This window comes from Coregonus lavaretus (assembly GCF_964263955.1).
Source record: "Coregonus lavaretus genome assembly, chromosome: 16".
In the NCBI taxonomy this organism is placed as follows: Eukaryota; Metazoa; Chordata; class Actinopteri; order Salmoniformes; family Salmonidae; genus Coregonus; species Coregonus lavaretus.
In genome coordinates, this window is record NC_140003.1 from 32,480,216 (window position 1) to 32,493,791 (window position 13,576).

Genomic DNA, 13,576 nt, shown 5'->3' on the forward strand with positions numbered 1-13,576 from the left:
CAGCTGAGCCAGACACTGTAGGGAGTCCTGGGCCATGTCCGAGTCCTCACGGATCTTTCTGTGCACCTGAGGAGACGAGCAGAGAGGAGGGGAGAAGAGGGTTGTGTTGAATAGTTGTTGTTTTTGAGCAAGGCAGAGGTGATGACATACAGCGGTGTCCTCAGAAACGTGCTGATGTGAGTTTCTAAGGACACAGAAGAGTTTTTCCTGATGATGATGACGATAATGATGGTGGTTGTGAGACCATGAAGGTAAAATTAGCAGAAACTGGGTTGAAATATTGACCACGACCTTGTAAAATGTATTGTGCATCTCCGACAAAGCCACACACAAACCTGACCAGGGCCAATCATGCCCCAAAACACCTGACCAAGACACAACGGACAGTCACGGCTCTCGGTTTCCATTCAGTTCACGTTAACCCTGACACTTTTCACAGCTACTTGGGAGTCAAATCACACTGGGGTCTGAGGACTGTCACTGATGACCAGAACAATACAGACAGAATTTTAGGACGAATTGAAGTGACAGACTCACCGTCTTTTGAAGTGATAAGAACAGAGAATCAATGCTCAAAGCGCCAGTCACCGAACCCAGACACAGTAACCCTGGATGTCACCACAAACAATCCTAATCAATAACAGAGCCCGTCTGAATCTCTCAGAGGCAGTCTCAATCAAACCCGGAGTGGATCTTCTCAGAAACAGATTGGTAGTCAGAGTCGACTTGTCATTCTCTGTCAAAGAGGTTGCATGGTGAATCGGCTGCGTAGACACCGAGCGGTGAGCAGGCTTCAGCTCTACTGTGGAGCAACATGTGTTTTCACTGACAAGCAGCGCAATGTGGACGCCTGGCTCTGAACGCTCAGAACTGTCTATTCTCTCGGTCTGCTTTTTCTCTGTTTCTTTTACTGTTATTGTCCCTGAAAAAAACCCAGTGCTAGCCCCACAAGTCCAATGCAACCGTTTGCATGCCACCCAACAGCTCCAGAACTCTCTCCCCACCACTCTCCCTTCTTCCTCTGAGAGACCCCCTCTCTCAACCTCTCTTTCCTTCTCTTCTCCAGCTGTAGTGGCTGGTTGTCAGCCACGGTGATCCGAGGGCTCTGAGGCTAAAGTAGCGAAGCGCAGCCGAGAGACCTCACTGCTGCTGGTGCTGGGTAGTGCTGCCCTCTTCAGAGTGTGAAGTCATTCTCTGGAGGAGAGGAGTGAAGGGGAGGAGAGAGGGAGGGAGGAGAAGGAGAGAAAGCGAGTGCAAGGCCAAAGATTGTACGCCGCACGGGCTCTAAAAACAGCTGCATCAACGAACATCCGCACAACGCTAGCTATGCCAATCGCCTTGAGTCCGACTATAGTTAAAGATAGGCAGGGGGTAGAGGGTAAATCAAAACAAGACTGGGCACTCCTCTGCGGAGTGAGAATGAGAAAGAGAATGAGTCTCCTATTTATAGCAGGAGACAAAGCCTGGTGTCTGTTTCCTCAGGGGATTGGAGGCCTTTCTGGGTTTTTTCAATCAACTGAGCGCTTCCGTTGGATTGTCTCTCTCCTTCTCGCTCTCTCGTTCATTCAGATCCAGTTACTGCCGCCCGGAGTGGAATCAGCCATCGTCACAACAGCATAGGTCCAGCGCTCCAGACGCAGCCCTGATGGTGTTTACTGGGCAAACAGAGCTCTAGTGTGAGAGTGTGTACTAGACACTGACGTTCTGACTTAAAGCAGACGCATCCCTGGGCAAGAGTGGCAGTACACACAGAGACACACAGAATCACAAATTAAAGCCACCCTCTCATCAGTCCAAACCCAATACAAGCCAAAACCAAAGTAAACCACAAACAAAAACAGCCGAAGGCGAAATTACAGCTGGTAGGGAAAATGTTATCTTATCACTCATTTCGCTAGGTGTCAAAAGAACAGAGTGGCATAGTTCCCTGATCTTCTGCCCCTAGCCAAGATATCCTCCCTGGCCTAGACCACTGTCTCAGAGTGGAACTGAGAACACTATTCTCACAGTCTACCTCTAACATTTGTTATTTCTTTCAGATCTGTTTCCTTCAGTCACTGAACTTGAAGCTTCCACTTCGTAATGTAAAGGAGAGTGGATATATGTACTTGGAGGGAGACTTCTTTCGCAACTTCTGCCCCTCTCCAACTCTCCTTAGACCACTTTGCCTCCAAAGTATAGTTGTTTAAAGGAAGATTGACACCCACAGAGGAGGGAGATGAACCCCCTTCAGGGTCCTTAAGAGGGTGTGCGAGGTGGGGGGTACTGTTAACGGGGCCCCCTAATCCCAGGGTAAGGGTGTATTCCTGCCATCGCTCTCTTTGAACTCTGACCCTGGAAGCGCGTGCCTGGACAGCCCCCTCCCTGGGCCGTCACCCTCACAGCTGAGGATTGAGGAGCAGCAGCTGATCACCCCAAAACACACACACACAACAAACAGTTGCACACACACACAGACAGCACTCGTACAATAAGAAGCACCCCACCCACCATAAATACCACAGCGTGGAGGTAAGAGACAGCAGAACTCAGACTGATCAGTGGTCAGATGCAATACAATAGAGATGTTCTGGTCCCAAACCACTCAATGAAAGGAGAGGGGTTTACACACATCCAAAACAATATATAATATCTATATATATATATATATATATATATATATATATATATATATATATATATATATATATATATATATATATATATATATACATACATACACACATATATATATATACATATATATACACACATATATATATATACACATATATATATATACACACATATATATATATACACACATATATATATATATATAATGGTTTCAAACAGCTCAAAACATCTTTGGGCTTCTCAACCTCACTCATCCAACAACATTACATCTCATGCCAGTTGTAGAAATTGAGCGATGCAGAATAGAGAGAAGCCTCCAGTGATGTGATATGGCCTGGAGGAGAAGGGAGCAGTATATGGCAGGAGACTGGGACTTGAAAACGCACACAGGGGAGAGTGGCGCAGTATTTGGCAGAGGCACACAGAGAGCCTGGATGTTGAGGGAGAGCTGACGGATTTGTTCCACACTTAATCTCGCTCACACCACTAAACCAGAACGGGCAGCTTCATTTACTACACACACAACACTTTATAAAAACACACGTTTCACTGCCATATCTACACGTCACCTAGGAAAAATACTACATTGCAATATCAAGATCATTTGTAATAAATGCTTCACTATAAAATATGTCACTTGTTTCACATGCCTCATAATACACAGTTCAAACCCTCCCTCTCCCACTCTGTGGTAAGAACCTCAAGAGGAGACAACGGTCAAGGAACGGTCAGCAGGACAGAAGGGTATTCTAGCTACATAGAGAGATGAGGGGAGAAATACTCACGGTGAAGAAGAGGTCCATGACGCGGGTGTCGAGCAGGGCTTCTCTCCAGGTCTCTGTGGGCTTCAGCATCACGTTCTGGGTGGACTCAAACATGGCGATGTAGTGGCGCCCCAGTGATCCCCAGGTTAAGGCCAACAACATGGGGAACGCTGACTCACTCAGGCTCTCACACACCCAAAGCCCCTGTCACTAGAGCCCTGTCTGTCAGTCACAGTGGAATCTGGTCTCTGTCTCCCTCCCTCGCTCTCTTTCTTTCTGCCTGCCACTCTCTCCCTCTCTGAGGTCTGAGTGCAGTGGAAACTTGCGGTTATTCACTCACTAGCTCTCTCTCATCAAGTCTGCCACTCTCTCCTCCCGGACTCTGTTGCCCTCTCGCTCTCTCACACTCAAGACTCTCTCTTTCCTTCGCTGTGTCTTTTTCTCTCCCTCTGTCTGTGCTGAGGCCCAGTGAAGAAACTCCCACAGGAATGCCAGATCAAAGCCAGTCACCGTCAGAGGCCAAGCATTCCACTGGGCCGGACCCACAGTCACTCCCAAATACACACACACACCGCACACACAGACTACAAACACACAGTAACACAAACCGTCGTGCTGAGGAGACAGGTGCCAGCTTTGTGTTTGAGTGTGTGTGCCCCTCTCCACACTCCCTCCAGCAGCCTTGGCTTTAAGGCCTTTTATAAAAAGCCCTGGTCCACCAGAACTCTGAGTGAACCTGAAGAGAGAGAGAAGTAGAGGGAGAGAAAAAAGAGTGAAAAGCCTCTTGGGAAGTGTTGGAGACGGGGTATTAACTCCGGGGACCAACCACTGGAGTTCATATGTGTGAGAGATTTACCTTACTGACAATCATGCATGTATCAATCAAATACAAAATAAAGATTTTGGGGTATATACTCTGCTCAAAAAAATAAAGGGAACACTTAAACAACACAATGTAACTCCAAGTCAATCACACTTCTGTGAAATCAAACTGTCCACTTAGGAAGCAACACTGATTGACAATAAATTTCACATGCTGTTGTGCCAATGGAATAGACAACAGGTGGAAATTATAGGCAATTAGCAAGACACCCCCAATAAAGGACTGGTTTTGCAGGTGGTGACCACAGACCACTTCTCAGTTCCTATGCTTTCTGGCTGATGTTTTGGTCACTTTTGAATGCTGGCGGTGCTTTCACTCTAGTGGTAGCATGAGACGGAGTCTACAACCCACACAAGTGGCTCAGGTAGTGCAGCTCATCCAGGATGGCACATCAATGCGAGCTGTGGCAAGAAGGTTTGCTGTGTCTGTCAGCGCAGTGTCCAGAGCATGGAGGCGCTACCAGGAGACAGGCCAGTACATCAGGAGATGTCGAGGAGGCCATAGGAGGGCAACAACCCAGCAGCAGGACTGCTACCTCCGCCTTTGTGCAAGGAGGAGCACTGCCAGAGCCCTGCAAAATGACCTTCAGCAGGCCACAAATGTGCATGTGTCTGCTCAACGGTCAGAAACAGACTCCATGAGGGTGGTATGAGGGCCCGATGTCCACAAGGTGGGGGTTGTGCTTACAGCCCAACACCGTGCAGGACGTTTGGCATTTGCCAGAGAACACCAAGATTGGCAAATTCACCACTGGCGCCCTGTGCTCTTCACAGATGAAAGCAGGTTCACACTGAGCACGTGACAGACGTGACAGAGTCTGGAGACGCCGTGGACACTACTGAGCCTCATTTTGACTTGTTTTAAGGACATTATATCAAAGTTGGATCAGCCGGTAGTGTGGTTTTCCACTTTAATTTTGAGGGTGACTTGATTTCCATTGATAATTTTTGTGTGATTTTGTTGTCAGCACATTCAACTATGTAAAGAAAAAACTATTTAATAAGATTATTTCATTCATTCAGATCTAGGATGTGTTATTTTAGTGTTCCCTTAATTTTTTTGAGCAGTGTACTAAAGCAGATTTTAGTCTGGGTACCAGTCTAGCTATCATCATTTAGCTATCATTCAACTCCTTGCCACTCCATGTCACGCTAAACAGCCTGGCCTTTCTGCAATCTTCAAATATGAACATTCATTAATAAGCTGAGTAGAACAGAGGTTTTTGATCCTGATTCAATAACCCTCACAGCTATAATCCAATCAAAGGTTATGCAAATATTGGATCTCAATCACTTTTTTCTCTACAGAACACATTGGTATTCATTTGGTTGCTAGCAAGTTTTTTTGTTTGTCCAGACGAAACCAATCTGTCAAAAGTTGCTAGCTCACATAACATTTCTCAAACTTAATACATACTGCAATTCCAACCACAAAACGACTTAGCTTTGTTTTTAACCTAAAAAATACAGCAACTTGCCTAGCTAACAGCTAAATGCTTTTGACTTTGTTATATAATTCTATACTGAACAAAAATAAACGCAACATGCAACAATTTCAAAGATTTTGCAAATAGTTACAGTTCATATAAGAAAATCAGTCAACTTAAATAAATTCATTAGGCCCTAATTTATGGATTTTACATGACTGTGCATGGGTGCAGCCAAGGGTGGGCCTGGGAGGGCATAGCCCCCCCCATCCCGACAATCACGCAGGTGAAGAAGCCGGATGTGGAGGTCCTGGGCTGGCATGGTTCCACGTGGTCTGCAGTTGTAGGGCTGGTTGGCCGTACTGCCAAATTCTCAAAAACAACGTTGGAGGCGGCTTATGGTAGAGAGATGAACATTAAATTCTCTGGCAACAGCTCAGGTGGACATTTCTGCAGTCAGCATGCCAATTGCACACTCCCTCAAAACTTGAGACATCTGTGGCATTCTGTTGTGTGACAAAACAGCAATTTGAATCTGAGATCAAATCACGGATAGGAGGGAATCGTACAGCAAACTGACGAAGAAGCGCTTTGTGTGAGCATGAATGTACATGCTTGTGGAGTGTCACTCAGACACATGGCTGTTGGCATCTTTCTTTCTATCATCACACTGTCTAATCCTCCAGAATCATTTACAGTACTCTGTTACTTCTGCAGAGACAAAGGAAGAGGAGACGTAGAGACAGAGACCTTCTGCTGGGCTCTAAACCCTGCTGCACTAAAACTGGTCTGGTGACAGGTCAAACTCAAGTATTTTCCAGCAGCACTTCTATAGCATTGTTTTAGTATCCAACATTAACAGTTGTTCATAAACTTCCTCTCGATGTACAGCTGTCTGTCAACAGTGTTGCAAGTCATATGACAACTGTGCTGTTGTCTGTAGACATGAAGTGAGATGACACCGTTTTGAAGTGTCTTGACACTATTGGTGTAAACACACTGTGTGTTAAGTAATATTTGAAGACTATATTTAAGTTTGTTTACTTTTAATGAAAGTCTATATTGAACTCATCTAGGTATTTTCTGTCCAGATGACTTTTTGGTCATTGTATTTAGATACAGTACATTGGCAGTGGATGTGTTAAGAGCACAAAGCTATGTTAAGGAGTTGGGGGGGGTTTAAGTGATACATCCTCCACTAAGTCTAGCTTGCAGCCTTGTCATGTGAAATAACACTGGAGGAATGCCCTACACCCCCTCCCCGCTCTCTATCGCTACTGCTCTCCCCAACTTCCCCCTCTCCTGCCTGAGTTAGGACAGCTGCCCCAAGACAGCCTAACTCACCGTTTTGGGGTGTGTGTGTGTTTGAGTCAAGGTCCCCAGTGGGTCAAGGCGAGGGGCAGGTCTGAAGCCTGAGCAAGACCCCACCTCAACCTAAGGTTAATGTCAGTGTGGAGACGCGCTGTCGTACTAACGCACAGGGAGCGTGGCTCAGAGCTGACACACGCCGTGGCCCGGAGGGGGAGTGTGGCGCAGACAGATGCCACACATGCCACGGGTTGGTTTGTGAAGGATCGAGCCACTGTGGTGTTTTAAAAATAGTTTTTGAGGAGGAGAGGAGGGGGGCAAACAGGCTATGGCTGTCAAGCGTACAATTAAGGAGCAGCCCCTTGACACACCCGCTCACGGACACACACACACGGACACACACGCGCACTCACATTCAAACAAAGAGACATATCTGATACATGTGGACAGAAAGCCACACCGCTTTACCTTCCCTGGAGTTCATAAATCTATTCTCTGTTCCAACAATCATCCAGACAGCACGCACACTGACTAACTGCCACTTGAAACACACACACAGGAGGGTGTCTGGCATTCCAGACAGACACTCAACAAGCAGTGGGGTTTAAAGAGGCTGGCGGCCCTCGACCCCCTTGCCTGTCCCCCTTAAAGAGGCCTGGTTATTGGGCTGCTATTTGGTATGGGCACAGACAAACAGGGCCGCTTTGAAAGTGATACATAACCCTGGTTGGCAGCGACGCCACCTCAGATCCATTTAAATACTGAGAGAGGCGGGAGAGAGAGGCTGCCAGTCTGAGTAGGATTAACGCTCCAATGAGCTCAACAGGCCAATGACACACACACACACACTAAGACTTAGAACACACCAACACAAACAAAGCCAAATATGAGAGCAACAAATGAAAACATAATGGTATGACCATATACCACACCCCAAACCTTTTGTACTGTACCCAAGAACCCAGAATGTTCCTTTGACTATAACAAACAAGACCAACGTTTATGTCCAAACTACTACCCTCCAGTGGGTCCTAATCTCTGGTGGGCAGACTACGTAAACATAAAGGACGGCAGGTAGCCTAGCGGTTAGAGCGTTGGGACAGTAACCAAAAGGTCGCTGGTTCGAATACCTGAGCTGTCATGGTGAAAAATCTGTTGATGTGTCCTTGAGCAAGGCACTTAACCCTAATTTGATCCAGGGGTGCTGTACAACTATGGCTGACCCTGTAAAACACCACATTTCAATGCACCTATCTGGTGTATGTGACAATAAAACATATATATTTTAAATAGTACTGTAGAGCTGTCTTTATACTAAGGGCACCGATAGCTGACGAGCAGCAATAGTTCTGGTGCTTGGGTTTTTCATCACAGGTTATTTGGACAACCCACAATTTCACAGGTGTTAGCATCTTTCGAATTTCGGAAAGGGAGGGGACATTCGGCCCCAAACTTGCAAAGAGACGGTTCCGCTCCTAGTTCTAGCATCTCTTCATCTCTTTTCTTAACTCGTATGGACCCAGAACTTAATTGAGTAGCTAACCAATTACGCAAGACTTTAGTTCTAGGTTAACCCAGGTCCTAACCCACCAATGGGGAAACACTGCGGACTAGAGAAAGGATATGATTGGGCGGCAAGAAGTTCCAGCTGAGGACCTGATTGGCCAGGGCCAGGTATCTCTGGAACACTGAGGACATCTGAGCGTTGAGGTTTTCTCTGCGACTGAACTCCTGTAGCACCTCCATTGTCAACATGAAGATCTGATGAAGGTCGTCCTCCTGAACACAAACACACACATCAGGACAAAAATACACACAAAGGTGGCGATGCAAACAAACAAACACACACTCCTGCCAAGTCAGAGAGAACAGTGTTCAGTTAGAGAGGAACAGGAGAAAAAGGAGCAGGAGGAAGAGAGGAGGTCTGACCTGAAAGATGCGTTTGCAGCTGCCGTGGAACTCCATGTTGAGGCCGATGTTACTGGTCTTAGTGGAGCTGGATAACTCACTGATGAGGGCCGTCAGGATGGAGCAGGCCAGCGTCTGCTGCAGGGGCACACACACACAGAGAGGTCACACACACCGTCTGGTCATATTTCACATTGAGGATAGCTGACAGAGGATAGCAGCCGGCTTACTACGGAGGCCTAATCTAAAAGAGAGCCAGGCTTTGAACCCTCCCTGGCCTCCTGAAGACACAGACTGCCATCTAGTGGAGACAGGAGAGCTCTACTACTTGGAGAGTTCATATCAGGTTGGTGAGACCAGAAATCTCAAAGGAAAAGTGGGAAACAGCATGGGCCTTTAAAAGGGCAACTGCACTTCCTGATTTGGCCTTGTTTTTGAAGTGGGTGTCTCGTGTGCTCACAGGTGGGAAATGTTTGCCAAATTATTTCGCCAATAAGCTTCAGCCAGCTGGTGTGCGACCATGGCAAAATTGATTTGACTTTGGATAGCCTATCTCCGGGGCTGGTTAGGAACTGTCAATAAATACAAATGTAAATTACACTATTGTCCTGTTACACACCTTTTAGTTCTTCAATATTTGTACATCAATTTCTACAATTTATAGTTGGTTTGAGGTTTTTAAGTCATTGAAATTTGGAGCTATTGGAATTTTAACATATTGTCCCATGTACATTATGTAATTTACTGATGGTTCCCAACCTAACCCCATAGGGATATCCAAAGTCAATCCGAATTGACCACGGGCATTACGATTGGGTTGCATGCAGCTGCACTCCGAATTCATGTGTGCTGCCAGCTGTGGGCATGTGGACAGGATTGAAACAAACCCAACCTTAATTTTACGTTGTGATGCAATTCTCACAAAACTCTGTTTTGGACGAGACTGACTTTATGACCAAAATTATCCTATGTACACTTTGAAGTCAATTTTGACAGTAGAATAAATATTTGACTCATATCGATGCCACATAGGCTGTTTTCTAAATGAGAAAATGGTTTTTAGGGGCAGTTACTCTGTAAAGCCAGAAGCACAGTGAAAATCTCCTATCACTATGGGATTTGAGGGAGTGGACTTGTTCATCTTCCAGTGTTTGTAAACATTCTGATGAGCTCTTCTAGCATATCTCTTACATGAGTGTCCTCCTATCACATCTTAGATAATTATGGCATAAAACTTTAATAGTATTACATTCTCTGGTCATCAGACCAGAGAATCTTGTTTCTCATGGTCTGAGAGTCCTTTAGGTGCCTTTTGGCAAACTCCAAGCGGGCTGTCGTGTGCCTTTTACTGAGGAGTGGCTTCCGTCTGGCCACTCTACCATAAAGGCCTGATTGGTGGAGTGCTGCCGAGATGGTTGTCCTTCTGGAAGGTTCTCCCATCTCCACAGAGGAACTCTGGAGCTCTGTCAGAGTGACCATCGGGTTCTTGGTCACCTCCCTGACCAAGGCCCTTCTCCCCCGATTGCTCAGTTTGGCCGGGCAGCCAGCTCTAGGAAGAGTCTTGGTGGTTCCAAACTTATTCCATTTAAGAATGATGGAGGCCACTGTGATCTTGGGGACCTTCAATGCTGCAGAAATGTTTTGGTACCCTTCCCCAGATCTGTGCCTCTACACAATCCTGTCTCGGAGCTCTACAGCCAATTCCTTCGACCTCATGGCTTGGTTTTTGCCATGAACTGTCAACCGTGGGACCTTATATAGACAGGTGTGTGCCTTTCCAAATCATGTCCAATCAATTGAATTTACCACAGGTCGCCTCCAATCAAGTTGTAGAAACATCTCAAGGTTGATCAATGGAAAGAGGATGCACCTGAGCTCAATTTCAAGTCTCATTGCAAAGGGTCTGTATCCTTATGTAAATCAGTTATTTCCGTTATTTATTTATTTTTACATTTGCAAACATTTCTAAAAACCAGTTTCCGCTTTGTCATTATGGGGTATTGGTTGTAGATTGATGAGGAATTGTTTTTATTTAAACCATTTTAGAATAAGGCTGTAACATAACAAAATGTGGAAAAAGGGAAGGGGTCTGAATACTTTCCGAATGCACTGTAGCTATAATTTCTTGGGGCAGCAATTAGACCGAGGTTACAAAACTTTCTTTGATATTGGTCACCAATATCTACATTTCCCAACAGACATAATCATGGAGATGGATGGATATAAATTCCTAAACACAATGATGTGATAGCACAGACATTATCCCAAAATGGTGTCAGTTTGTCACAGGACCACAGCATATGTAATAGGGTTCCTTTTTGTTTTTTGCATCTCCAACAGAGATAGAACATTTCTGGGTGCATTACATGCATTCTGGCAGGAATTTACTAAATCCTATGGATTATCTTGAATTGCAATAACTTATTTCTAAGGTCGTATGATAAAATATGAACATTTTCACATATCTGTGACCAATAAGTTCTCATCAATTTCTTCCTTGAGATCTGTTTCCCATTGTTTTCCCTATAGGTTCTGAGCTATCAGGTAGAGATTAAATCAACCCTTGATATACAGTGGGGGAAAAAAGTATTTAGTCAGCCACCAATTGTGCAAGTTCTCCCACTTAAAAAGATGAGAGAGGCCTGTAATTTTCATCATAGGTACACGTCAACTATGACAGACAAATTGAGGAAATAAGATCCAGAAAATCACATTGTAGGATTTTTTATGAATTTATTTGCAAATTATGGTGGAAAATAAGTATTTGGTCACCTACAAACAAGCAAGATTTCTGTCTCTCACAGACCTGTAACTTCTTCTTTAAGAGGCTCCTCTGTCCTCCACTCGTTACCTGTATTAATGGCACCTGTTTGAACTTATCAGTATAAAAGACACCTGTCCACAACCTCAAACAGTCACACTCCAAACTCCACTATGGCCAAGACCAAAGAGCTGTCAAAGGACACCAGAAACAAAATTGTAGATCTGCACAAGGCTGGGAAGACTGAATCTGCAATAGGTAAGCAGCTTGGTTTGAAGAAATCAACTGTGGGAGCAATTATTAGGGAATGGAAGACATACAAGACCACTGATAATCTCCCTCGATCTGGGGCTCCACGCAAGATCTCACCCTGTGGGGTCAAAATGATCACAAGAACGGTGAGCAAAAATCCCAGAACCACACGGGGGGACCTAGTGAATGACCTGCAGAGAGCTGGGACCAAAGTAACAAAGCCTACCATCAGTAACACACTACGCCGCCAGGGACTCAAATCCTGCAGTGCCAGACGTGTCCCCCTGCTTAAGCCAGTACATGTCCAGGCCCGTCTGAAGTTTGCTAGAGTGCATTTGGATGATCCAGAAGAGGATTGGGAGAATGTCATATGGTCAGATGAAACCAAAATAGAACTTTTTGGTAAAAACTCAACTCGTCGTGTTTGGAGGACAAAGAATGCTGAGTTGCATCCAAAGAACACCATACCTACTGTGAAGCATGGGGGTGGAAACATCATGCTTTGGGGCTGTTTTTCTGCAAAGGGATCAGGACGACTGATCCGTGTAAAGGAAAGAATGAATGGGGCCATGTATCGTGAGATTTTGAGTGAAAACCTCCTTCCATCAGCAAGGGCATTGAAGATGAAACGTGGCTGGGTCTTTCAGCATGACAATGATCCCAAACACACCGCCCGGGCAACGAAGGAGTGGCTTCGTAAGAAGCATTTCAAGGTCCTGGAGTGGCCTAGCCAGTCTCCAGATCTCAACCCCATAGAAAATCTTTGGAGGGAGTTGAAAGTCCGTGTTGCCCAGCGACAGCCCCAAAACATCACTGCTCTAGAGGAGATCTGCATGGAGGAATGGGCCAAAATACCAGCAACAGAGTATGAAAACCTTGTGAAGACTTACAGAAAACATTTGACCTGTGTCATTGCCAACAAAGGGTATATAACAAAGTCTTGAGAAACTTTTGTTATTGACCAAATACTTATTTTCCACCATCATTTGCAAATAAATTCATAAAAAATCCTACAATGTGATTTTCTGGAGAGAAAAAAATTCGCATTTTGTCTGTCATAGTTGACGTGTACCTATGATGAAAATTACAGGCCTCTCTCATCTTTTTAAGTGGGAGAACTTGCACAATTGGTGGCTGACTAAATACTTTTTTCCCTCACTGTAACTTGGCAATCAACTTCTTTGGCGTTGCAGCTTCTTTCAGTATTTTTTCAATGCTAGGTGCTTTAGGTTCATCCAGTTTCTGCTGAAGTGATTGAATACGATTTTTTAGTTGTAAGAACTTAAAAGAACTTGGTCTTGGATAAACCATTTTTTTCTTGTAATTGATCAAATGACAGTAGAGAGCCATCATAGTACATATGCATTAAAATTCATGACACCAATTTGTAACCAGGACTTAAAAGGTATTGTCATTAAAATGCTGGCGGTAATGTGGGGTTGTTTCAAATAGGGCTGCCTGGCGATATGGGTTTCTTCCATTTTATGAATTGATGTACATTGTCTGTTTTTTCTTTAAAGCCTTGGAACCAAAGTATTGAATATATTTTAAATCATAGGTTATTACAGTTATGGCTTCAATACTCCTTCAAGCACAAGGATAGTCTGCTGTCCGTTGTTTAAGTGAACGCAGTTGTGCGGCCCAGTAATACATTTTCA

The 13,576-nt window shown here is 44.9% G+C and overlaps 1 protein-coding gene across 1 annotated transcript in view; it reads right to left on the minus strand.

Moving 5' to 3' along the window:
• The window catches only part of xpo4 (exportin 4), a gene marked incomplete at its 5' end in the record, with an annotated part of 47,038 nt that overhangs the window by 19,646 nt on the left and 13,816 nt on the right, over positions 1 to 13,576 (minus strand). The window contains 4 exon segments of the mRNA XM_084179677.1: positions 5 to 66; positions 3,402 to 3,514; positions 8,623 to 8,776; positions 8,927 to 9,043. Coding sequence (XP_084035803.1) covers positions 5 to 66; positions 3,402 to 3,514; positions 8,623 to 8,776; positions 8,927 to 9,043 — 446 coding nt within the window.